General features: G+C 41.4%; 1 protein-coding gene across 13 annotated transcripts in view; it reads left to right on the top strand.

Moving 5' to 3' along the window:
• The window catches only part of MAST4 (microtubule associated serine/threonine kinase family member 4), a 550957-nt gene that overhangs the window by 352209 nt on the left and 173793 nt on the right, over positions 1–24955 (top strand). Inside the window, exon 2 of one of the 13 annotated variants that reach the window (XM_036106788.2) lies at positions 791–871. The exons of the other annotated variants lie outside the window; for them this stretch is intronic. Coding sequence (XP_035962681.1) covers positions 791–871 — 81 coding nt within the window. The remainder of the gene's footprint in view (positions 1–790; positions 872–24955) is intronic. 13 annotated transcript variants of the gene reach the window in all.

The raw sequence follows: 24955 nt of genomic DNA, 5'->3' as shown, positions 1-24955 counted from the left end.
TAAGTTTTATCTCTTCCCTAAAAAAGGAGAGATAGGAGGCCAAAAGGAAAAAAAAGATAAAGGCAATGTAGGCTCACCACTCTGCGATGAGTATTTGCGAGCTGGCTGGTGAATGTGCTGGGTGGTTTGGATAGGTTGGTGGGGGCGGGGATTATAATGGTCCTTTGACAGATGAAATTCAAAAAACCTTTCTAGAAAGTAAAATAATTTATAGTAATATGTGTAAGAAATTTTCAAGTTATCTATTATAAATGTAAGTGTAAGAAACACTTTTTACCATTGCCCCTGAGGATTACAGAAAATGATGTTGGGCGGTTTTCACTGCAAAGTGCTTAAGAGCCTATCTTCCTATTTGGAAACGTTTGCTGCTTTGCCTTTTAAAAACTACAGTATTTAACTTGAATTCTATTGTCTGATAACTACTTCCCTCTAGTTCTACTGATTTGCCATTGATTGTTGATCAGAAACAGAATACACTGACTGAATAAGGCAGGACTAGATTTTCTTTGCAGACATCACAGAAGGTACCTGCTAAGTTGCTCTGTGACAAAGAAAAGGCATAAATGCAAATGGCAGTGGTAGCTGTGAGGATGTCAATTTCAGCAGGACGCACTGCCCTTGTTCTCTATTTTAGAGCTGCAAAGAGGCAAGTGGTGAGCTGATGACCTCGGGGTATTGATAGGCATGCCACAGTGATTCTGGCCTAAAGGGAACACAGTCCCTTAAATGAGCGTTGCTATTTTTACTGCCATCATTTCCCCAATTGGAATGACATTATTTTAACTTTCAGTCTCACTCCAAGGAGCCTGAGTCCAACCCCATCCAGCCCAGGCAGCCCCTGTAGTCCTCTCTTCGCTTTTCACTTCTGGAGGTAAGCGCGCTCCAGTGCCGGCCCGGCCCGTGGCTGCTTTGTCTCTGCCTTCCCTCCCCCAGACCCCACAACAAGTATTGGAACACCTGCAAGTCTGCAATACACACTACACAGTCCTTTCCTAACTGTCATCTTAGTGTTAACAGAGCAAGGAAACGGGCTGAGTTGTTTGCTTGGTGATTTACGGGAGCACCTGGAAAATGTGCGGTGCTTCTCCCATTTAGCTCATCTTATTATATTTCACTTCATGCCTGGTGACTAGTTGTTTAACTCCTGTGTGTATATTAGTGTTTCCTCTCGCTTTCTTAGGAAACGATCTGCTAAATTCTACAAATTTTGACGTATCTCTTAGAGTACAACTTAGTACAGTTTCTAGAAAATATTTCCTGATACAGATTAAAGTATTGTGATATGTGTTGCCAGAAATTATTTTGTATCCTGTTATTTACAGGACAGAATATTTAAATTGTCTAAAAGGATTAGAATTTTTCATCTCTTTTAGAACTCCCAGGTACGTCTCCACCCTCTCATTCACAGGCTGATGTAAATTAATTCTTCTCTGTTCTTTAGTGAAAGATCTCCAAGGAGCTCTACATGCATTTTAGCCCAGTTTGTTAAAAGAATACATGGTAGAAAGTCCTCTTCACATTGTATGTGTAATACCTATGGTCTATTAAGATTTTCATGAATTCAATGTCTGGTTAGAGTGGGTCTCCCCATACTTAATTAGAAGATACACGTACAATATCCAGCAGCCCCCCCCAACCTTTTTTTTTTAATCCTAAGAGAGAAAGTAGAATGAAATTCTCAGTTAATGGAAAGAGTGACTTAAATTATTTTTTGTTAGTGAATACACTTTTCTGCACATATGCAAATGAATGAAAAAATTCATGGCCATTTCCTTAAAAGCTTACAAGCTTTATGCTTAGATGACATCACTGGGTCAATTTAACATATTTGTTTCTCTCATTTTCTAAAATAAGACTGAACTAAAATCTGTGAAGAAGAATTGACTGGGGAAATGAATTAATGACTTTGAACTTTGGTTCTACTCTTCTGCTGATAGGATTATATTTATTGTAAAAGTGACTTTCAACATGAAAGTTCCATGTAATAGCTTTCATAAAGCATATAATATATGCTCTCTGAATATAATAGATCCTAAAGCATAGGAATAGTTTTCTGACAATTGAGAGAATTCTTCTGCTCTTGTAATTTGTCTCCTTTTGGTGATCCAACCAAGAGTAATTGGACTCTCTTCTGAATTTTTTCTTCAGTGTAACATGTCTTCATTAAATGCTCACATACCCTTTTCTTTTTCCTTCCTAAAGACAATAAGCTATTCAAAATGCAGGTGCTATCAGTTGTAGAGGAGAAAAGAGTCTGAGACAAATGCTGTGGCAGCACAGAGGAGGAGGAGGTTGGGAGAGTGTTTTTGGAGAAAGATGTATTGTACCTGATGGTACTTGAACTGGACCTTGAAAAATCTTGGTGTTTCAAAGGGGGAGAGATGGTGGTAAAGGACAGAAGCAGGCAGAATGTAAAACAGAGGGAAGGAGGTATACAATCGTGGCACTCTGTAGAAGTGCTGTGTGTAGCTAGAACTTAAGACAGATAAAGGAGAAGAGGAGCAGAAGTTGTGAACAGTTTGAGATGGACTTAAAAATTAATTCGGGATCGTGAAAACTGAGCTAAAAAGTTTGACGTACATCTTGTAAGCGTTCCAGAGTTCTGAATCAGGAAAGGACCAGTCTGGACTCAGACTGAGAAAAGTTACCTTTACCCTTAGTACCCTTTACGGGTATTAAGAACAGACTGGATTTCAGGTATAAACTCCAATGAGGATGCTGGTACAATATTTCATGAGTGACAAGTCCTGGATTAGGACAGGTGCCATGAATTGAATTCACATGGGCAAAGTACTTTATAGTTGACCAGATGCTTTCATGTACATGGTCTCATTCAATTTAATCCACCATTGTAAGACCGAAAGGGATATTGCTTCTGTTTGCAGGAGAAGATGCTAACACACATAGAGATAAACCAGCTTTACTAGCCAAGGATTCAAAATGAAGTCTCGTGTTTTTCCACTGTGACTAACTTAAGATACACATTACTCTGAGATCATTTATATTGAATTTTAATTATCTGGTTTAGGTAGACCTGTGACCTCCTTTAGTCATTTTTATTTCCCTGGTGCTTCTCTCAATGACTGGAATGTAGTAAGTATTTCAGAAATATTTATTAAAGAATGAATAAATGAGCAAATTGGAAGGAGAAGATGTATTAGTTAGATCACAGCTCACACATGAACCACGAAATAAATAGAGAATGACTCACATACAGTGGGTTGTATTCCTCACTCACAGACCAAGAGCATGAGAGACTATCTGCTCCACACGGTCATTTAGGGATCTAGGGGGCTCTTCAGCACGTGCCTTCAAGCTTCCAGCTGGTGAAACGGGAAGGACCATGGGAGTTGGTGGACTGCCAGACTTTGAGGATGGCACACATCAGTTCTGTTCATATGTCATTGCGCAGGATTTACTGTTCTGACTGCACCTATGGACAAGAAAGGCTGGAAAGTACAGCTTACTTGTGTTCAGGAAACAGAGAAAATGAGTTTGCTAAATAGCTAACAATCTTGGTCAGAAAAGTTGATGAAAGAAAGGCACCCATGGTCGGTCTTCAATAGATAATTTTGACTAAATGATGGGCACTGAGATTTCTAGCATTAAGTGAATGGACCCCAAGAGAGCAGAGTTGGGGAGGGAGGAAAATCATCACGATGAGTCTGACCTTGAACCCACGGAGACATCTCTAGGTAGCGATATCTGGTTGGCAGCTTGGGATTGGGCATCTTTAATGGTGTGCCCCCAAATAATGGTCTGGTATGAGTGGAGAGATTCCAAATACGTTCATGCTATTACCACCGAAAAGGATTTATTGTAACCCTGCACAGATTTTTCTTTTCTTGATTGTGATGGATCAGATTTCTTCTCTGTTCTTTTTTTATGAGTGGGGTTTGCACATCTGGGGGGAGAGTGGTGGTGGTGAGCATTCACAGTGTATGTGCCCTTTTGAGGTGCTGACACACAGTTTCTAAATATGGCAATGGAAGATTCTGTTCCTTTCATAGTAAAGCCCTGGAGGCAGGCGATGCTGAGACAGGAGTTAGCTTTCCAGCTCAGGCTTCCTGAAGGTTGCCCAGAAACGAGACATCTGCAGATTCTAGGCCAACTCTGGTGCTAAGTGAAGTTTCAGTTTAGTTTGGTCCATCTTGGGAGTGGAACCTTGCACTGCTGCGTGGAGACCACAAGGCAGTTTGAGGGGAAGAATTTTGTAAGGAAGTTTCCTGAATATACGGTGGGCTGCCTCATTCAACCTTCAGCTTCGTGTCACTGGAAGTCTCCCAGGAAGGCCAACTTCCCACTTAGCTGGAAGGATGCGGGGGTCATTCCTATAGCCAGCCGAGTAGTAGACCACATGATTCCCAAAGGCCCTTCTAGCCCGAAATTCTGACACCTTTGTTGTCTTCCAGCAGGGCTGGAGAGATACAAAATACATAATTTGTCCACAAGCTAAAAAAAATATGACCCAAATATTGGTTTATTGGTACAAATGTGGCAGAGAACATGTTAAAAACCTTGATTGGAATTTATATATGCCTTCCCTTTCCCCTTTCTGAGGCAACCAGAGCTACTCAGAATTTCCACAATCCTCAGTACTTAATAAATTGATGACAGTTTAGTGGCTGTTCATATAATGATGACGTCAGTGCCTCATGAGTTATTTGGGTATGACCCGTGTCCGCTCATAATCTCGACTCTGATCACGTAGCAAGATTCCAAGGGAAGCTGCCTCATTTTACATTCTCAGTGTCTTTCTTGGCACCTAGCCTGCCTTGCCCTCAATAGGGACTCAGTAAGCAGCTGGAGGCTGGCTGCCTTTGCTCAGTAGCTGCATTTCTGTTACGAGAGAGCATGTTCTTCCGTATCTCCGTTTCCCGCCCCAGCTTCTTGGTGGATGGCATCCATTGGAGCATCTGTGGCACTTTGTACACTCCTTCTGTTTGACTTCTTCCATCCTTAGTTCACCTCTCCGTTTGGTTGCTGGAGCCTCAGGCCGTAGACAGTCAGCTGTACCAGAGTTGGCAACAGAACGTGTATTCTGTTTCTTCTTAGATCCCCACTAATCCCCCTCGCCCTGTGTCAGCTGTGACTACAGTCACCCGCGCCACGTTGCTGGTAGGATTCAGTACTAGTTTTCGAGAAGAATACTGCCACCGTGCTACACAATCCAGAAGGACAATGTTTTTTGTCTATTTTTCTTCACAGATGTATCTGCAAAGTCTAAAATAGTGCCTGACACACATCATAGAGGCTCCTTAAATATTGTACTGCTGGAGAAATGACCGTTATCCTTGGGGCTCAAGGCTGTTCTGAAGTTTTAACCTGTGCTCAAAATATGGCCTATGCTTACGTAGTATGTACACTTTGAGAATGGTGTTGACACTTTGAGAGGTAGGGCATGCATTTTGATTCTTTCATAAATATTAAATGATAGCCATCAGCATGTAAAAACTGACCAGCTATCAGTTATAAGTAAGGTAAGGTTCAAGGCCAACGTAGACCAGCATTGTTAAAGAAAGGTGAACCCCAGAGTATATTAGAGACCATGCCTCACTCTAGTGAGGGACAGAGGAAACGATCTAGAAGTCATGGCAGATCCCACGCCAAATAGGATACATCACTCGAAGGAAAGGTAGTTGGACCGTAAGCTCCTTAGAGTGGAGGCCTTTTTCTCTGGCCATCTCCACGGCACCTAATGGCGCTTGGTATTTAATAGATACTTAATAAAATCAGTTGTTGTCGCTGGACGTGCTTTGAGGCAGCAAAAGATTTCTGAACTGGGGACTTCGGGGGACTACTTTGAGAAACTCCAGAGCCCTCCGGGGAGTCTGGGTTCCTTCCTGGTGTGATTCTAATCTAGTGTAGAGCTGGGTCCCTGCTACCCTTTTTTTTTTTTTTTTTTTTTTAATAGGCCTCCTGTTCTCCGGTGCCCTACAGACCCCACCTGGCTAGCTTCCTTTATTGATGTTACCTGTCAGGTCCTGGAGGAATTGAGTTTGGGACCCCAACAGACTGGGAATCATAGTCACCTCATAGGGTGAGTCTAATAAACTTACTGCAGAAAGATACTTTGGTAGTTTTCCTGAGTTTCTTTTTCTAGAAAACATTATTATTATTATTATTATTTGAACTGATACCATAAACCTACCTGATACAAAGTTACTGAGCCTAGGGCATGAAGTCCTGTGAGGTCAGTGCCCCTAACACATGCAAGCTCTGTGACATTGGGCAAGTCATGAACTTTATGGACCTTCATTGTCTTCATCTGCAAATCCCCTGCCTCACTGACAAGAATAAGAATAATAGCTTATAGATGTTCAATGCAATAAATGTGTATTAGCAAGAATGGGACCTATAGTGGTCCAAAGGGTAGTGAGAAGGACAGGTAGACAATACTGTAATAAAAGAGGGCATCAGGGACAAATGTAACCTAATCTAGTTTTGCTAAAAGCTTGTCCATTTGTCCTGTTGCTGCTAGAAGGGTTCCTGGGTACCCACAGCTGCCTGAATGCCCTTCACTTGTTGCCATGGTGATGGGCAGACATAATAAGTATTTACCAAATACATGGCAATATGTTATGATTTTGTGTCTCCTTTTCCTGGGGAACCTGGAAGCGAAAGGAAGTCATGTGACTACTAAACCCTTTTTGTTTCATTGACTTGATAGGATGAGCAGGACCATTTCTTTTTAATCCTAGTTTCTCCCCTTTCATTTGATGGAGAACATTGAGAAAATCAGAAGAAGCTGGTACCAGATGGCAGTTTTTTTGTACTGTACGGATTCCAGTTCCCGTGCTTTTGTGAATGTGACACTTTAATGAATTGCCTTATGCATCCTTGAGTTTTATTTCGGAATTGCTACATAGAACTGAATCTGTTTAGTGCACACAGTCCGAGGAACGGCTCCGCTGAGCGGAGCTGAGCTTGATCGTGAACGCTTTGCTGGTCCTGTGGGTGTGGGTCCGGGTAGAGATGGGGATGGCTGGCATCAGAGTGGGGTAGGGGAAGTGTGGACAGGCAGGTTAGCATTTCCCTGGGCCCCACCCCAGTTTCTGCCTCTGCCACCACCTGGAGGCTTCTGTTGCTTCTAAGAATCCAAAGAAGTGGGAATGAGGTGACGTGTCTAAGATACGCCAAGAGGGGGTGGGTCGGGAATAGACTCCTGTGCGGGAATGGGGAAGGGTGACTCTAATAAACTTACCGCGGAAAGATGCTTTGGTAGTTTTCCTTTGAGTTTCTTTTTCTAGAACATGTTGTTATTATTATTATTATTATTATTATTATTATTATTATTATTATTTTGAACTGATACCATAAACGTACCTGTTACAAAGTTACTGAGCCTAGGGCATGAAGTCCTGTGAGGTCAGATGGCAGGCAGAAGTTTCAAGTTCACTGGGGTCCTGGGAACGCATGAGTCCTTACTCAGCCTGTGCTCATGTGTTCGCAGGTGTCTGCATGGGCCAGGCCTGGGACAGCCTTCCAGGGCATTCGTTTTTATCATGATGATTCTCAGGTTTTTGTTAAGTGTTTACAATTCATGTGCTCTGCTCTCTGGTTTAAGGACTTGGTTGAGAGGCCAACATGACTAACTTAGATATCTGCATAAGTATTGGCTTAATTTTCATTTGTCAAGAGCTTGCTACATACCCAGTGCTGTCCTTAGTCCCTCAGAGAGATGAATTCATGTAGTTGTCCCAATGTGCCTTTGAGGCAAGGCAACTATCGTCATTCTACAAACATGAAAATGGAGGCACAGAGAAACAAGGTTACATGCAGCCAACACACATCTTGGTTTGCCCAGGTTCTGTTCAATTCATGCCTGTTGTCCCAGTGTGGTTATTAAAAGTGCCTTCCCTGACTTTCAAACCCTCCAAGTTTGGGCAACAAATTATACCCACCTACTTATGTCAAGAAAGAGGCCTGATGTGGTTCAAACTCGAGCATCTGGTAGGAGAGCCCACATTCTCACTCTGTGGCTTAGAGCTGCACTGTTGATACATTTTCCTTCAACACACTGGAGTTTGCAATCATGTTAAATTTGCATTCTGAGTAGAATATTCTATTTACAAGGGAAGTGATTTTGTCACTCCGTTTGGAGTTCTTCTGCTTGGTTCAGTACACAAGTAAATTTTCCAGTCCCTCTGTTGAGAGTGTGCTTATGGGGCTGGGGAGTATGTTTTGAGTTGGGGTGCCCTATTTTTCTCTGTCTCAAAAATTTTGTTTTAGACGGAGCCTAGATCATGCAATGAGCGTTAAATTGGTTTCCCTTGGAAGTCAGGCCGTGGGCCGCAGGGGCTCTGCTGCCTGCTGCTTTAACCTGAGCAGCCCGTGCGGGGTTCCCTCAGCCAGGGCTGGCCTGTTTCGCCTGGGGGCTGACAGCATCTCCCCATTGCTCTGAGCATCCCAGGCCCTTGAAACTCTACTGGAAGCCACACCTCCTCAGGCCTGAAGAAGGAGCCCTCCACCGCGTGCAGGGAGCCAGGACACTTCCTCTCTAGCATTCCCCATTAAACACCTGCATAGGGGCGCCTGGGTGGCTCAGTCGTTAAGCGACTGCCTTCGGCTCAGGTCTTGGTCCCAGGGTCCTGGGATCAAGTCCCGCATCGGGCTCCCTGCTCCGCGGGAAACCTGCTTCTCCTTCTGCGGCTCCCCTCACTTGTGTTCCGTCTCTTGCTGTGTCTCTCTGTCAAATAAATAAATAAGATCTTAAAAAACAAAAACAAAAACACCTGTATAGCCCTACCACTCAGGAGTAGTCATTATTACAGTCTTTCTGGACCAAATACTGTGACCAACTTTTTGAATTTTGGTTTTAGAATATATTGAAGTTACTCTTGGGAGCTTTAGCAGCTCTCTTTTATTTACTAGGTCATCGTGGGGCAGATGAAGAAATTTCTGTGTGTGTGTGTGTGTGTGTTGCACGGTCCAAGGGCAGTTCTGCCCTATATTTTCGTGAGTTTCTGCATTGCTTTTAGACTGGAAAAAAAGAGATTTCACATCATTTTTTGAAATCTGTTTCCTGTACTTAAAATGTTGCTGCAGCCATTAACATCCACCCTGTTGATAAGAGAATTAAGTTGTGATATTCCTTGAAAGCATAAGATGGTGATGATAATATGAAGTACAAAGGTGTCTCGGTAAATGAATACAAATGCAGAATTAAAAAATTCTCAAGTTTCTCCAGCAGTTAACATGAGGGTAATAATACTCCTTGGAGGTGTGGTGAGAATTAATTAGGCAGCGTTGGTGAAAAGTTCCAAGATGAGTGTTCTATTTTATTATCATTAGCTTCATACTGTTCTTGGAAACACAGAATTGAAACTGAGCTACAGAACCCAACCCTTGTATGAAGGTTATTGCATATTCTAACATGACAGTGAATGATGAGATATTATGAAACTGGGATAAATGTACTAGCTACAGCTAGGATCCAGGATGTGGGAGAGAATCCCTGGACCCATGGCATCTTATAGGAGGATCTGAACAGTTAGCATCCCCATGGTGTAGATCTCAATATTTTGTGTGCAGTGATTATAACAGGCTTTGGTTTATCCTGTCTCTACCTGTTAACTTTGCAGAACTTACAGCATTATCTAGTTCATATGGGCTTCCTAGTTAGCTCAGTGTGAAGTATAGTATGGATAACTGAACACCCCTTTGATTCTTTGAATGGCCACTGACCACCATCCTCCACTCCTTTGCCATCTATTATCCTTGTATCAATGATGGAAGGTGTAAAAGGAGCTAAATTTTGTAAACATAGCACAGAGACCAGCAGCCTGAGAGCTTGAGCAAGCCCCAGAATTATGTGGCATTGGATGACACATGAGGTTAGCATCAGGGATCTGGTATAGACAGTCTCATCTTTATGACTCTGGGGTTCCTTTTTAGTGTAAGGCATTTTGTAGATCACCCACATGATCCTTTGATGGAATGTATCTCTTGAAAGAGAAAAGACAGAAAGCAGAGAGTGACTGCAGATTCCAGAACATTTAAAATTGTCTAATTTATTGATCACAACAATAGCTGTAGGCATTTGGGGGGTAAATGTGCCTCTTGGGGTGGCGTTGTTTATTCAGGCTCTCGGCAGCGTTTGGATTCAGATACCTCATAATAGCTTCACAAGCAGAGTCACTGTTCTTCACCTTAATGACCCATAAGGTTATACTCTGAGCTTATACTGGCCTTGTTTCTTTCCAAAGGGGGAAAAAGATGATAAATCACCAGACTTACAGAAATAAGTGAGATTCCATTTGATGCTATATTCCTTTGGGGAAAGAGCACTGAAGAAATCTGACAGAAGATGTAATTTATTGTTTTGTCAGTGTTTGCCTAATTGTGTACTGGATCCAGTGGCATTTTGATACAATCGCAGTGACTATCGAGGATTTGAACTTGGCGCTTGGAACTCTGTTTATCCTATCTCCTAAAGCATTTTCATTTCTGTTCTCTACATCTCTGGAGCTTCAAAGTGGATTTTATTTTTCAGCTTGAATCTGTTGTGTAGCACTGCTATAAAATCACACATCAGTTTTTATATTGCTTGCTTATTTTGAGACATTGTTTTATTCTGTGTTGAAGTTTGTAAGTTTGGTTATGAATGAACATGAGAGAAGATAAACTTTGAAATTATTGTGATCATTTTAGCACAGCGTTAAAATAAAAAATAATCATTTCAGTAAAGTAAAATAAACTCCTCTGTTCTCTCCTTCCCTCCAAAAATGATAGTTTCTTAAGAGCTTCCACAGTTGGGCGGCAGTAGGCCAGTTAGAATCATGAGAATAAGGTTTACTCAATGAAGGCAAAACCTAAAATGCACCCACTCTGGTTTATTGTGTGTTTTAAAAATCAGTCCTTAGGAATCATCTCAAAACTATTTGAGTTGTAGCATATCAACCAGTCAGCAAATAGAACCACCTATGTTTGGTTTGCTCTACTAATATCATGGAAGAAGATGTCAAGAAGAGATGTTCTGTTTTTCTTGGAACTTATTTTGGTTTTTAGTAACAATTAAGCCAAAATACCTGAAAAAATAAAATGTTAAGGTTTATGTTACAAAAGCCACCTAAGTGGTACAGCTGGAGGATTTAGGAATACAGGAAGAGGATCTGAACTAGATGGACTATGAAGGTTGGTGAGGGGCTAAGGGAGAGGAGAGGAAGGTAGGTCTTGAGGGGTAAGCATGGGAGTAGGAATGGAAGGAATGGTGCAGACACACATGGTCAGGGATGGGGAATTAACCAGCTTGCCCAAGAACTTGAGTAAGACTAGACTCTGCATAGAGGGGATTTCATAGGAAAGAAAAGTTGGGAACAAATTGTAGACTGTCTCTCATGCCAACTTACAAGCCTTGCATTTTATTTTTTCAGTGTGGGGTGTGTCTGAGGTTTTTAACCAGGATATTGGTCTGATGAACTTGGTAGTTTGGTGAGATTTCTGCCCATGGCATGAATAGAGTAGAAGCAGCACAGTGCAGGAAAGGGCAAACAAAGAGTAGAATAGAAGGACGGCCTTGAGAAGGGGAAGGAAGAAGGCAGAAGATGTTAGGAAAGATGAGTCAGTAGACCTTGCAGAAGGAAGGAAGTATCATATAGATCAGAGGAATTATGTTGTCTCAGAAAAAGGGAAATTAGAAAAATCCATTTTCAAAGTAATAATTTCATTTTAGCCATGTTTATAATGTCGTGTCTGAATATGATATTGAAATGGCCAAGTGGAAACATCCAGCATGCTGCTAGAGATGGATCCCAAAGCTGGGAAGCGTTGCCAGGATGTCATGCGTGATGTGGGTGAAGGTGTGTGAGATATCCTCAGACACTGAGAACGCTTTCCAGTTGTGGGTGGGGAGGCAGATGCTCTGCAAAATTCACCTTGCTCTTTGTTACCGTGGTTTGGGTCTAGACTCGAGGATAAAAACAGTTCCCCCAGTTCAGGGAACAGGGACTAGCCCTGGGGAGGCATGTTGAGTTGTAACTTAGAACTGAGATTTCTTGAGTCCAGTTAACTGTGGAATAAGCCTACATTTGGAGATTTGGAGAGTTACCGGAATCGTCTGAAGTTCCACTTTGGGCCCATAGCCTCTCGCTCTCCTAGAAATGCCCCAGAAGCTAGACCCAGAATAGCCCCTCCTGCTTTTGATGCCAGTAAGGAGCCTGAGGAATTCTAACAGTGACAAAGGTCTTTGTTTTACTTGTGGAGGTGAACTGCAGCCCATTGTTTTTTTTCTCAAGAACAAACAGAACTATGCTAAAGAAAAAGTAGCACTGGACTGAGATCCCAAAGCTCTGTGCAGTGGACTGTGGGATAGATAATTTGGCCATTAAAAACTTGAAAGGCAAAATTTTTACAAACAGCTGCCTTTCCTGTGTACCTCATAATATAGTACAACGTGTAACTTTGAATAGCATTGCTTATTTTTAAGCCTCCTAGCATGAGGTACTTGGAAAATGTTACCTCGAATGGCTGAATATATTGATCTCATGAATGAATTTAATCTCGATGCATTTATTTGTTGGAAATTATCAGCTCAAAGTAGAAATTTCCATTTTGGAAAACATTTGACAATAAGTCAGTTGCTCATTTCTGTGTTCTAGGGATGGCTAGTGAGAGACGCTTCATTCTGACTACTCTTTTGTAAGACGCATTTAGACCTCCATGTGGAGAAGGATTCTGAGGCTCTATGGGAGGCTTAGTGAGTAAAAACTATAGTCGATCAGCAATACTTAACTTTGGGCAGCACCTGTGCCGTAGACTTGCCCTGGAAACTGTGTCCCTGAACTGGCTTAGCTGCATTGAATTTATTTTGACAGAAATTGGCCAGAAGCTTTAGATATTTCTAAAAAAAAAAAAGAAAAAGAAAAGCCATTCCTAGTTTGTTATACCCAGAGAGCACGCATTCTATCACCCTATACTATAAATTGATAAATTGATTTGGGTGTTGAAGGATAAAGAAGGCTAGGGCCAGGCTTATTTTTGCCCCCATTTAATTTTGGGATTTCATTTTTTCAAGAGACTCTCTGACCCACTTTAATTCTGAGGGCTGTGTAGTGGTATTGCTTCTAGAGGAACATTAAACACTCAGTGTCTCTGCCAAGATCAATTTGGCTCAGTAATTGTAAAGTGCCATCCAGTTTAGGGGCACTTCTCACATACAAACTCTAATTGGTTCCTCATAAAAACCCAGTGAGGTCAGTTTTACTGTTTGTTTATTTGAGCTTTATCCTGTTATTTATTCCTGGGGAATGGTTTGAGGCCTCCGCTTTGTGGGAAGAGGTAGGATAGGTGGAGTTACTCAGTGGTGTTATTCCCATTGTATAGGTGAGAAAATGAGAATTTAGAGAGATTAAGTTACTTGTCCAGAGTCTCACCAACGAGAAAGCAGCAAGGTCAGGACCCCCTTTGTCCTTGTAGAGAAAAGGCCTTGCACTTCTCAGCATGGTGCAGGTGAGATGTTCTTTTTCCTTTACCATCGTTGGCCTTATCCCATTTTGAACTGTTGCATCTGTGTGTGTGTGTGTGTGTGTGTGTGTGTGTGTCCATGTGCATGTTCATCTTTAACTTCTCCATGTTTCTTTACTTCAACGAGGCTGAATTTGATCTCAATAAGGGTTTGGTAAACTGTCTTACTTGGAGGGTCACTCAGAGATGTACTCGAGGGATAGGAATGTGTCTAGACACTGTTACCAGCATAGGTAGGGAAGTTATGTCATAAAAGAGTGTTTAAGGATAACAGAAAATTTCTTATTTATCTCAGTGTGTATATCTGAGGTCATCATGACAGTCTATTGAAATCTCCTGTTAGTCATCAGGAAGAACTAGCAAGTCCTAAAAATATGACATCAATAAAAAATCACTTAGAGAGCTGACATTGGAAACAAAACTCATGTTCCTCTTGAGAACGTCATATTGCAGCTTAAGCCCAAACCCTGGGCTGTCTTGGCTTAGTTACAGCGTCTTGCTTTGACAGCCTTTTGTTCTCCCTAGCTGATATTTTGGCGGCAGATATCAGCACATCAGTTAATGCGCTTTCCCTCCTGTAGGATCTGACTTGACTAGTTATGTTTGCTTATATTTTCTCCCTCATTAAAGTGCCTATCTGCAGTTTGTTCAAAGGAGCCTGCAACCACTGCTGGAGTGTGGTGCCCTTCTGCTGATGATTCATTGGCCCAACTACATAGGCCTCGTTGTCTAGTTAGAGTTTTAAAAATCGATCTAAAGTACACTAAACTATGTAGCGAGTAATGCTACCCCATTCATCAGAGAATTCTAGCTTTTATTTGGCACACAAAGCATTTATATAACATTGTTACTTAAGGAGCTCAGTGGTGGCATTACTTTGTGTAGCTGACTTCATTTCATAGGGGTAGATACATAGCTTAAAGTTCTATCCCTTTGCTGCCAATGGGCTTTTCTTGTCTCAAGGTCTATGTGTAGCTTCTTGGTTGTAAGGCTATGAAATGTCACTAGTGGGTAGTTTGTGCTTGGTGGCAACATTTGTGGCTGAGTCCCTGAGTAAAGTCACCATGGAGGTTTAGTTCTGGAGGGCTTAGTTGCTGTCACTTACCTTTGTGGTGCTTCCTTTCCATGATAACAGATGAACACCGGTTAGCCTTGTTCCAGAAACCTGAGTGTATGACTCTGGATCTGATCATTCTCATGATTTTGACAGAAGCTGGCAATTGGGATGCCGATTTGAAAGTGAAGAGACCATTATTCACGTCAGTATATCTAGCCCTCGCTGTGAGATGTTGTACCCTGCCATTTGTGAGGGACATATGGCCTTGCCACTCACTTGAAGGGACTTGGGACTAGTTACATAGTATCTCTGAATCCCAGTTTCCTCATCTATGTAACGGGGAAGTTAACACATATTTTTGAGTGTTGACCATGATGGAGTTCAGGGCACAGAGAAGGTGATGAGTCAACAGCTGTCAAGCTGAGGAGCAGGTGGGCTTGGACTTACTGTGTTACATTGTAACAGCAGGGGGTCTGACAGAAGGTGAAGTCTTTTTTTTTATTATTACTATGTTACGTTAGTACATCATTAGTTTTTGATGTAGTGTTCATGATTCATTGTTTGCGTATAACACCCAGTGCTCCATGCAGTACGTGCCCTCCTTAATACACATCACCGGGCTAACCCATCCCCCCACCCCCTAAAAACCTATTTGTTTCTCAGAGTCCATAGTCTCTCATGGTTCGTCTCCCCCTCTGATTCCCCCCCTTCATTTTTCCCTTCCTTCTCCTAATGTCCTCCATGCTATTCCTTATGTTCCACAAATAAGTGAAACCATATGATAATTGACTTTCTCTGCTTGACTTATTTCACTTAACATAATCTCCTCCAGTCCCATCCATGCTGATGCAAAAGTTGGGTATTCATCCTTTCTGATGGCTGAGTAATATTCCATTGTATATAGGGACCACATCTTCTTTATCCATTCATCTGTTGAAGGGCATCTCGGCTCTTTCCACAGTTTGGCTATTGTGGACATTGCTGCTATGAACACTGGGGTGCATATGGTCCTTCTTTTCACTACATCTGTGTCTTTGGGGTAAATACCCAGGAGTGCAATTGCTGGGTCATAGGGTAACTCTATTTTTAATTTTTTGAGGAATCTCCACACTGTTTTCAAAAGTGGCTGTACTAACTTGCATTCCCACCAACAGTGTAAGAGAGTTCCCCCAGAAGGTGAAGTCTTACTAAAGATAGGAATCCTGGAGAAGTAGAACGATACAATCTATGACATCACCTTATAGGCATAGAGTGTAGGATATCATTAACTCTAAAAAGAGAGCAGAGAAATCCTGATCAATGCTTCTCAAAGTGTTTTGGCAAAGAAGTGCTGAGGGTGACACAGTGAGACACAGGCATTGGGTCTGACCTCCATTCACACAACACTCGCTCATTTTGAGCATCAGCTACTGGTGAGACTGTGTTCTAGAGTCTGAGGATACAGCTATGAGTATCACGGAAAAGGTCTCTGCTCTCGTGAAGCTTACATCTTAGTGGGGTAGGGGATGGGAGGAAAGAGGAACTACCGTAAAACAAGCCAGAAAAACACTGGAGGGTAACAAGTGTTTTGCAGAGAAATTAAGCAGGATGGTCTGATGGTTTCTTTTTCTCTGAGGGTGTGATATGCAAGCTGGATCTGAATGACCAGAAGATGACAACCATGAGAATACCAAAAGCAAAGGCACTTCAAAGGGGAAGACTGAGTAGGGCAAGAGCAACCTAAAGAAGAGCTTTGTGGGCAAGGGGAGGGCATGCGGGCGAGGTGGTGTGGATGAGGTGGGAGATGGGCAGGACCAGGTATGAAGAACTTCAGTGGTCAGAGTCAGGGATTGGCTTTCCCCTAAGCCTGAGGGGGAAGCACTTGAGACTTTGAGATAAGAGAATAATGGGGTATGATTTGCTTTTTTTTTTTCAAGATTTATTTATTTATTAGAGTGAGAGAGAGAATGAGTGGGAGGGACGGGGAAGAGGGAGAGAGAATCTCAAGCAGACTCTGTGCTGAGCTTGGAGCCCAACGCAGGGCTTGATCCCACGACCCTGAGATCACGACCTGAGTGGAAACCAAGAGACGGACCCTTAACTGACTGCGCCACCCAGCTGCCCCTGATTTGTGGTTTTTAAAGTTTCCTCTGGCTGCTATGTAGTGGGTGGATTACCCTCAGTTTTGTGGCTTAGGGAGTAGACTAGAATGAGAGATAGTGGTGGCCTCCATTTACTAGGCAGTAAATGGAGATTTAGAGAGAAGTGGTTAGATCTGGCCATTCTGAAGGGAGAGTGCATAGGACTTGCCAGGGGATGAGTTGGAAAGAAGGGGTTTGAGGGAAAGAACAAAATCAGGATGAGTTTCTAGATTGTTGGCTGGAGTAATAGAGTAGATGGTAAGTCTGCTTCTCATGGTGACGAAGACCTGGGGAGGAGCAGTTTGTGCCAGAAAATCATGAGTTCAGTTTTGTTCATGTCAAGTTGCAGAGGCCTCTGTGATACCCAGGTAGAGTCTGGAATTCCCAAGAAAGTTTAGGTCCAGAGAAGCGGATTCAGGGCTTGACATAAGGTCATGGGACTGGATGAAGTTAACTCGTGAGAAGTGGCTCTGGGGTAGATTTCTGAGATACTGCAGATCCAGATGCTGAGCTGGGGCGCTGCAGATCCAGATGCTGAGCTGGGGCGCTGCAGGTCACATGGCCAGGGATCTGGAGGAAGAAGAGATGGGTGGTTTCACAGAAGTGAAATCACGGAGTTTGCAGCAGGGGAATATTCCCCTTGAGAGGGATGCTGAATGGTCAGTCCTGCCCTGTGCACAGGCTGTGGAATTCAGGGGTCTGTGGTGAGGACAGCAATGGGCGCAAGGTAGGAAGCACATACCAGAAGAAACATGGGACAAAGGACAAAGACCCTTGTGATAGCAGCCACATGGGGGCTCTTGATGGTCTTTTGGGAAAATTGGAGCTCTTGCTCATTGTGTGACATTTGAGTACTATCCATTTTGATACCTTTTCCTTCCCTGTTACCAGATCAGGTTTATCTTTAGTGCAGCCTCATGTGAGCAGTACGCCTTGAGTGACTTCACGACCTAGCTTTTCCTTTCCTTCAACCCGTAGCTTGCCTGCGCATGTCTAAGTAGATGGTAAAGGCCTTGAGGGTAGGTACGATAGGAGACCAGGCTTGGAGGAAGGATAAGATTTGGGAGGCAGAATAAGGGTGTGGAAGATGGGGAAGGAAAGAGAGACAATTGAGTTACAAAGAAAATGAGCAGTGTATTTAACATGCCGGTGAAAACTCGAGTAAGTAGTACGTAACAGTGGACACTCAGGTTTCACTTATGACGTGTCCCACCTACTCTTTTTTTTTTTTTTAAGATTTTATTTATTTGTCAGAGAGCACAAGCAGGGGGAGCGGCAGGCAGAGGGAGAAGCAGGCTCCTTACTGAGAAGGGAGCCCGATGCGGGACTCGATCCCAGGACCCTGGGATCATGACCTGAGCCGAAGACAGATGCTTAACTGACTGAGCCACCCAGGCGTCCTTTTTTTTTTTTTTTAAAGATTTATGTCCCACCTACTTCTAAAAGAGATTTGAAACCACTGACGTGTAGATACACATCGTAGAACCACTCATTCATCCTACAAACATGTATTGATTGCCAGTAATTACCCCACAGAAGAGGCTGGGCCACCACGATGGATGACCCATGACCTTCCCTCAGGGAAGAGAGACATGAAAACAGTTAACTGTACTATAATAACAGACAAGGGGAGAAAGGATTAATTCTGTCTGATTCAATTTCAACAGGGAGCTCCCAGAGGAAATGCTATTTGGCTGTAGAAGGATGAAAAGATGTCAGTGAGGAAGAGGAGAGGAGCTAGCAGGGAAGCCAGTCCTGGGCAAAGGGCACGGCAGGAACAGATCAGGAGGCTCAGGAGCGAGTGTTGTGGTTACGAGGGAGTCAGGGTTCCTGGTGAGCACAGCAGTAGGTAACAGAAGGCAAGGGTTCAGTGCTGAGGCTCCAGAAGATGGCTGAGCCCAAGCTGACCTTTATTTTTGTAGGCAGGAGGGATCAGGGGTTTGGCTTGCTTTCGTTAAAGAATAATTTATCAGTAATCTTAGATGCCTTTTGGCTTCAAATGCAAAGTTTTAAAATTTTTATTTTATGTTGTGTTCAGTAATCTCTACAGCCAGCATGGGGCTCGAACTCATGACCTCAAGATCAAGCAAGAGTCGAATGCTCCACTGAGTGAGCTGGCCGGGTACCCCAAAATACAAAGTTTGCTTTTTTTTTTTCATTTTCAGTTGACTTTATTTTTCACAGAGCACATTTAGTTTCACAGCAAAATTGAGGGGAAGGTATGGAGATTTCCCATATACCCCACCCCTGACCGCACACATCCATACCCTTGCTCCTCATCAGTGTTCACCACCACGGTGATACATTGGTTGCGGTGGGTAAACCTACACTGACATAGGATAGTCACTTGAAATCCATGGTCTGTGTGAGGATTCACTTTTGGAGTTCTAGGAGTTTGCACGAAAGTATAATGACATATCCATCGTGATGGTATCATACAGAGTATTTTCACTGACCCATAATGCCCCTGTTGGCTGCCTAATCATCCCTCTTCTGCATTCCCTGGCACCAGTTGATCTGTTTACTGACTCCACAGTTTGGCCTTCTCCACAATGTCATTTGGTTTGAATGACACCATGTATAGCCTTTTCAGGTTGGCTTCTTTCACTTAGTCATATGCGTTTAAGGTTCATCCATGTCTTTTCATGGCTTAATAGCTCATTTCTTTTTAACCCTGAGTAATATTCCATTGTTTGGATGTACCACGGTTTGTTTATCCATTCACCTCCTGACGGACATCTTGATTGCTCCCAAGTTTTTGCCGTTATGAACAAAGCTGCTATAAACATCTGTATGCAGGTGTTTGTGTGGACATAAATTTTCAGCTCCTTTGGGTAAATTCCAAGGACTGTGCTTGATGGGTCACACGACAAGAGTATGTTTCATTTTGTAAGGATCATAGGCTTTTAAACAGAGAAATAATTGATCTTTATTATAGAAAGCGAGTTTGTAAATGGGCATATCAGTTTTTCACCCCACTCATTTCTAGTCCTGTGTGTCCCAATGCTGAGAGAATATCACTCCTTAGATGAGTTGCCACCACATCAAATAAAAATGTTGAAAACTCACATTCTTCCTTCTCTAACACTATCTGTATTTTGTTTCACGCAAATATACATGTGTGTACTATGATGCACCTCTTAGTACCTTAAGTGAGTATGAAACTATGTTGATTTATTAGATTCGTCATGGTACTTTATGTGCTAGAGAAAATATTTCTTGATGTTTGTGTATTTAATAGCATGAAAGAAAGAAGAAAATATGCCTTCTAATGGGTGTATCTTAGATCAGAGGTTTTTAAAAGTCAAATGTGTGTATATGGTTTATGTGAAAGAAAAAACAGGAGAGCTTTGTTTTAGGAACATCTGTGTCTTGTAGATGACATTTCTTAGCTTTCTTATGTGAATTTATAAATGAAAAATGAGCCACTTTTACAGTTTATTTGGTGTAACCTTCCTTCCTCAGTATATAGCACAGAGTGTATGCCGATGAATCATATGCAATGGGATTTTAAAATCAGAACGTTTCAGAATTGCTGGATGTCTGAGTGTCTGAAACGTGTGGCTTAAAACGTAAACGGCTAAGATTTTAAAATCAGAACGTTTCAGAATTGCTGGATGTCTGAGTGTCTGAAACGTGTGGCTTAAAACGTAAATGGCTAAGAAATAATTTCAGAAGTCTTAAAGAAAATCCAGTTGTCTTTGTTATGTATTCCTCATACAACACAACTGTAATGAAAGATGTCTTTTTCTTTTCTTTTTCCTGTCTCTCCATACCCATGCAAAGTTAATGGTTTAAGGAAAATACTCCAAGCCCAACAGATCATGTCAAATATTTGGTTTGGTAGGATTAATATTTCACTGCAGAGCGACAGTGGGAGCGGTGTCCTAGTTTTAGGGATGATTATGTAAACTAATGAGGCCCATCCGTTAAAAAACTTAGAGAAAGAGAAAGCTATTTATCATGTGGACTACACTGACTATATTTAGAGGACACTGAAGTAGGTATTAAATACTTACAGTGGGTTTACATTTAATTAAAATTGTTCTTTTTGTGATGTTAAGGTTAAAAATTATGACACTGTGCAAATGTTTAATTTTTTTTTTAAAGCCTCAATGGTTTGTTATTCTGTATCTCACTCCCCACTGGCTAAAAATTGGCTTTTCACTTTACCATCCTCTGAATTATTTCCATTACAACACATCTCAAGAATTACACTCGGCTGGGGCAGTTGTAATTTTGTATCTCAGCCACTAGAGGGAAGTGACTCTATTATTTGTTCTGGGGAGAGGTCTTTAATCTCTGTGATTCTGTTCCTCGTCATTGACCCTTAACCCAAAAGGGGTTATCCTTACCATTGGGACCACCCCTGCCCCTGTTCCAGGGAAGAATCTGTGGGAAGGAAAAGACAGAATTAAGGACATTGAGCTAGGACTTGGTTTGTAGTTACGTCTGCCCAAAATGGGGAGGATCTATCCATTTCTTCAAGACAGCTCCCCGTGGATGAGCAGCTTTGCTGGGGAAAATGAGTGGTTCTTTCAGACACACTTCATCCGTTAGTTTTGAAGTAACAGTAGCTTGATTAATACTTTTAGAATACCAGCCACTGTTTTCAGCATTAAAAAATACTAACAGAATCCTAGCAACAGTCATATGAGGTAAGTATAATTTTTCTCATTTTGCAGAATAGGACACTGAGGCACTGAGAGGTCAAATAACTTACCCAACATCCCATAACTAGTAAGTACTGATGGTGCGATCACAACCTGGGTGGTGACTCCCGTCCATGTTGTCAGGTGCTCTGTGATACTACCACCCCATATACACCCCCCTTCCGTGCATGAAGACACAGTCATAGAACTATGACCAATTTGAGTCTGCAAAGGGGGAAGATATTTTGGTTCAAAAAACAAAAGGAAAACCACAGAATCAAAATTTATACCATATTTTATCCATGAAAACATACATTTTTTACATCTTAACCTATCTGGAATCAGGTTGTTGGCTTACAGCTTTATTAGAGGAAACAAGATATTTGTCTGAAAACATATCAACTCTGTTAATCATTAAATTTAACAATCACAAAAGTGAAACTTTTGGAAACAGTTTCTATTTTAGATCTTTGCACTTCAAAAGAATTCCCAAGTGTGTGCGATGATTGCTTAGATATGCAGCAAATAGAAAAATACTCACAACATGTTTCACAGGAAAAAAGGCTTAATGTGGGATGTGGGAATGTTTGACAGTATGTCAGATGGGACTTGCAAAGGTAAGATCCCTAGAACCTTGACATTTAAAAAACGTCCCTGAAATTTGCCTCTTCTCGATTCTCGGAAGCACCTTTAAGCCATCTCTGTCTCTCCTCGCCCCTTCTTGTGCATCATCTGCTTAAGGCTATTTATTTTTCTGTAAGGAAGCCAGTTACTTTCATAAAAAAGATAAAAAATAAAAAATTGTAACAGAACATTTGGGGAGAATGATTTGTCTTCAGAGTGATTTTGCCCAGTCCTTGATCAGTTAAAGTTCTTACTGTCCCATGGAAGTATGTGACGGCCCAGAATTATTCAAGCAAATTGGGCAGAGTCTGTGGTACTTGGGAATGGAAGCACAGCAGCAATGCCCATTTATGGGTCTAGCCAAAAGCTATATTGACACACAAGTTGTAGCCGTGTGAAAATGTTATTTTATTTGGTAAATTGTTACTTTTTTACCCCCACTGACATTTTGAAACCAACTCTTCTGAGGAAAGAAATATAGTTGCAGATAAACAACAATCTGCAATTAAATAAATATTCACACTAGGCAAAAGCTGTTTCAACCAAGGAAGAAGGAAACATTTTTCTAGAATAAGTAAAACATGATCAGTATTTTCACTTGGAACATGAAAGAATTTTTAGACTATCTTTTTTTTTTTTTTTTTTTTGCATGCATCATATTTATTTATTTATTTATTTTTAATTTTTTTTATTGTTATGTTAATCCCCATACATTACATGATTAGTTTTAGATATAGTGTTCCATGATTCATTGTTTGTGCATAACACCCAGTGCTCCATGCAGAACGTGCCCTCCTCAATACCCATCACCAGGCTAACCCATCCTCCCAACCCCCTCCCCTCTAGAACCCTCAGTTTGTTTTTCAGAGTCCATCGTCTCTCATGGTTCTTCTCCCCCTCCGATTTCCCCCCCTTCATTCTTCCCCTCCTGCTACATTCTTCTTCTTCTTTTTTTCTTTCTTAACATATATTGCATTATTTGTTTCAGAGGTACAGATCTGAGATTCAACATTCTTGCACAGTTCACAGCGCTTACCATAGCACATACCCTCCCCAGTGTCCATCACCCAGTCACCCCATTTAGACTATCTTAAATCTCTGTTTTAAATGATACGTGTATTCCATGTCCCATTTCCATAAATATTTTTTTTTATCTATAGTCAATCACAGAATAGTCAAAGACTATATATATACATACACACTGAGAATTTTGCTTTTTTTTTTTTTTTTTGCTCTCCAGCAAGTCTGCATAGCTTTCATAGGGAGATGTAGAAGAAGTGAAATTCAGACTTCAAGTTTGCCAGGTGTTGACAGCTCTATGGAAGCTTCACTGTGACAAGAAGTTAAAATAATTTCATAAGGTGAAATTTATGGATTATCAGGGGATTTCTCTTACTCATGTTTTGCTCATTCTTTCTTAACAAAGAAATTGATACAAATTTTTATATGGCCCTGGAAACTCAATGAATTGTTTTGAAATCAGTAATAAACTTTCATTAGAAGTATATTCTATTTATGAAGTCGGTTTTCATACCCAAATTTAAAGAGCCATATCACCCCAACTATTCTATATTACTTCATCTCTCACTTCATGATAAATTTATCTCGTCATATTTCTCTGAGATTTTTTTTTAATCACTTAACTAGTCTTGGAAACTTCTAGATAGGAATCTATTCTAGAGTTTCCTAGAATCTGACATGTAGATTAGTTGTGATTTCATAGGGGAAACATGTTATTTATTTTTTATTTACTGGGCTTTTTCTAGGAGTATAGCATGTTACGATTTAGTTATTCCCTCCTGAAATGCTGGTTCTTTGGATGAAAAATAAAAATAAGCATGATTTGGAATTGTGTCAGCGAAAGCTTCTCAAGACGTGACTCTGAAATACAGGACCTTAAATTCCTACTCCACTCAAAGAAGCAGTTATGCCCTAATCTACTCCTCAGTGGTGAGTAGGGTGGGAGAGGTGTGTTACAGGTTCTAGGCATGACATTCTTCCCACACTTAGTGTGCATCTATGAAAGATGCCAGCCTGGGCTCCATGCTCTGCTCTGTTCATCTGTTTATTGTTTTCCACCTGTTCTCTTATTTGCTTCTCTTAGAAGCAGCTCATTGAAAACAAATTCAGTAATTTATATCATGACTTATATTTATGAAACACTACAAAGACTCCTTTCCCCCTCCCCTCCAAAGTTGTCCTTGTTTGGATACTTACATTAACGGATGGGCTTAACCCATAGACCACATGTTGACTGATGGATATTAGACCCACCCAGAACTTCCATTGCCTGTTTTATGTTTGATAAGCACCTCCTAAAATGCCCTTTGTAATTTGGGAGACTAGGCCTGAGCTCTCCGGTTATGTAAGTTACATGCAGTAGGATTTGCTCCCCATTAAAGCTGAAAGTAACAAGTAATGTGTTGTTTTTGGGTACCCTACAGATACCTGGCAGCTCACAGAAGTATAACTATTCCCATTTCTGGCACAGAATCACTGAATGAATCTTTCTGAGCCATGAATTCCTCAGTAATGTTTTTAAAGCTGTGGTACTAGGCACTAACAAAGGATAAATAAAAGAAATGATTATTTTGAATGGGTAGAGAAAGGGCTTTGATGATGTCATGTGCCACCCAAAATGCTTAGTGATGATTATGTTTATCTTTCAGCCCCCAGCAGTTTATTGTCCACTGTTTTTGAACAATTGAAGTTGTCCCTCCCTGAGCTTCCACCAGAGACAGCCTGGGCCCTACTACCTTTTCTGTGTGTTTTCGTATCAAGCAGTGTTGTTTGCAGGGAGTTGGAAGATGAGTTGGCATCAAGGCAATTTGAGGTGATAATGGAGCAAGTTAACTAAAGACCAGGAAATACTGTTAAAATATATCATGTGCTTTAATATATATTAAAACAATAACAGAAATGAAAGAGTAAAATAAATCACTTAGGATGAACTGTTTCAGTTTTCCATGATATGTACAAATCCTTTCCAGTATTCATATGTGTTCTGTGTGATGGTAATCATGCCATAGTTAGGCTAC

The sequence above is a fragment of the Halichoerus grypus genome, chromosome 2 (genome assembly GCF_964656455.1).
Source record: "Halichoerus grypus chromosome 2, mHalGry1.hap1.1, whole genome shotgun sequence".
NCBI classification, from domain to species: Eukaryota; Metazoa; Chordata; class Mammalia; order Carnivora; family Phocidae; genus Halichoerus; species Halichoerus grypus.
Note: the sequence above shows the minus strand (reverse complement) of the source record. Positions and strands in the feature narration are given on the sequence as shown.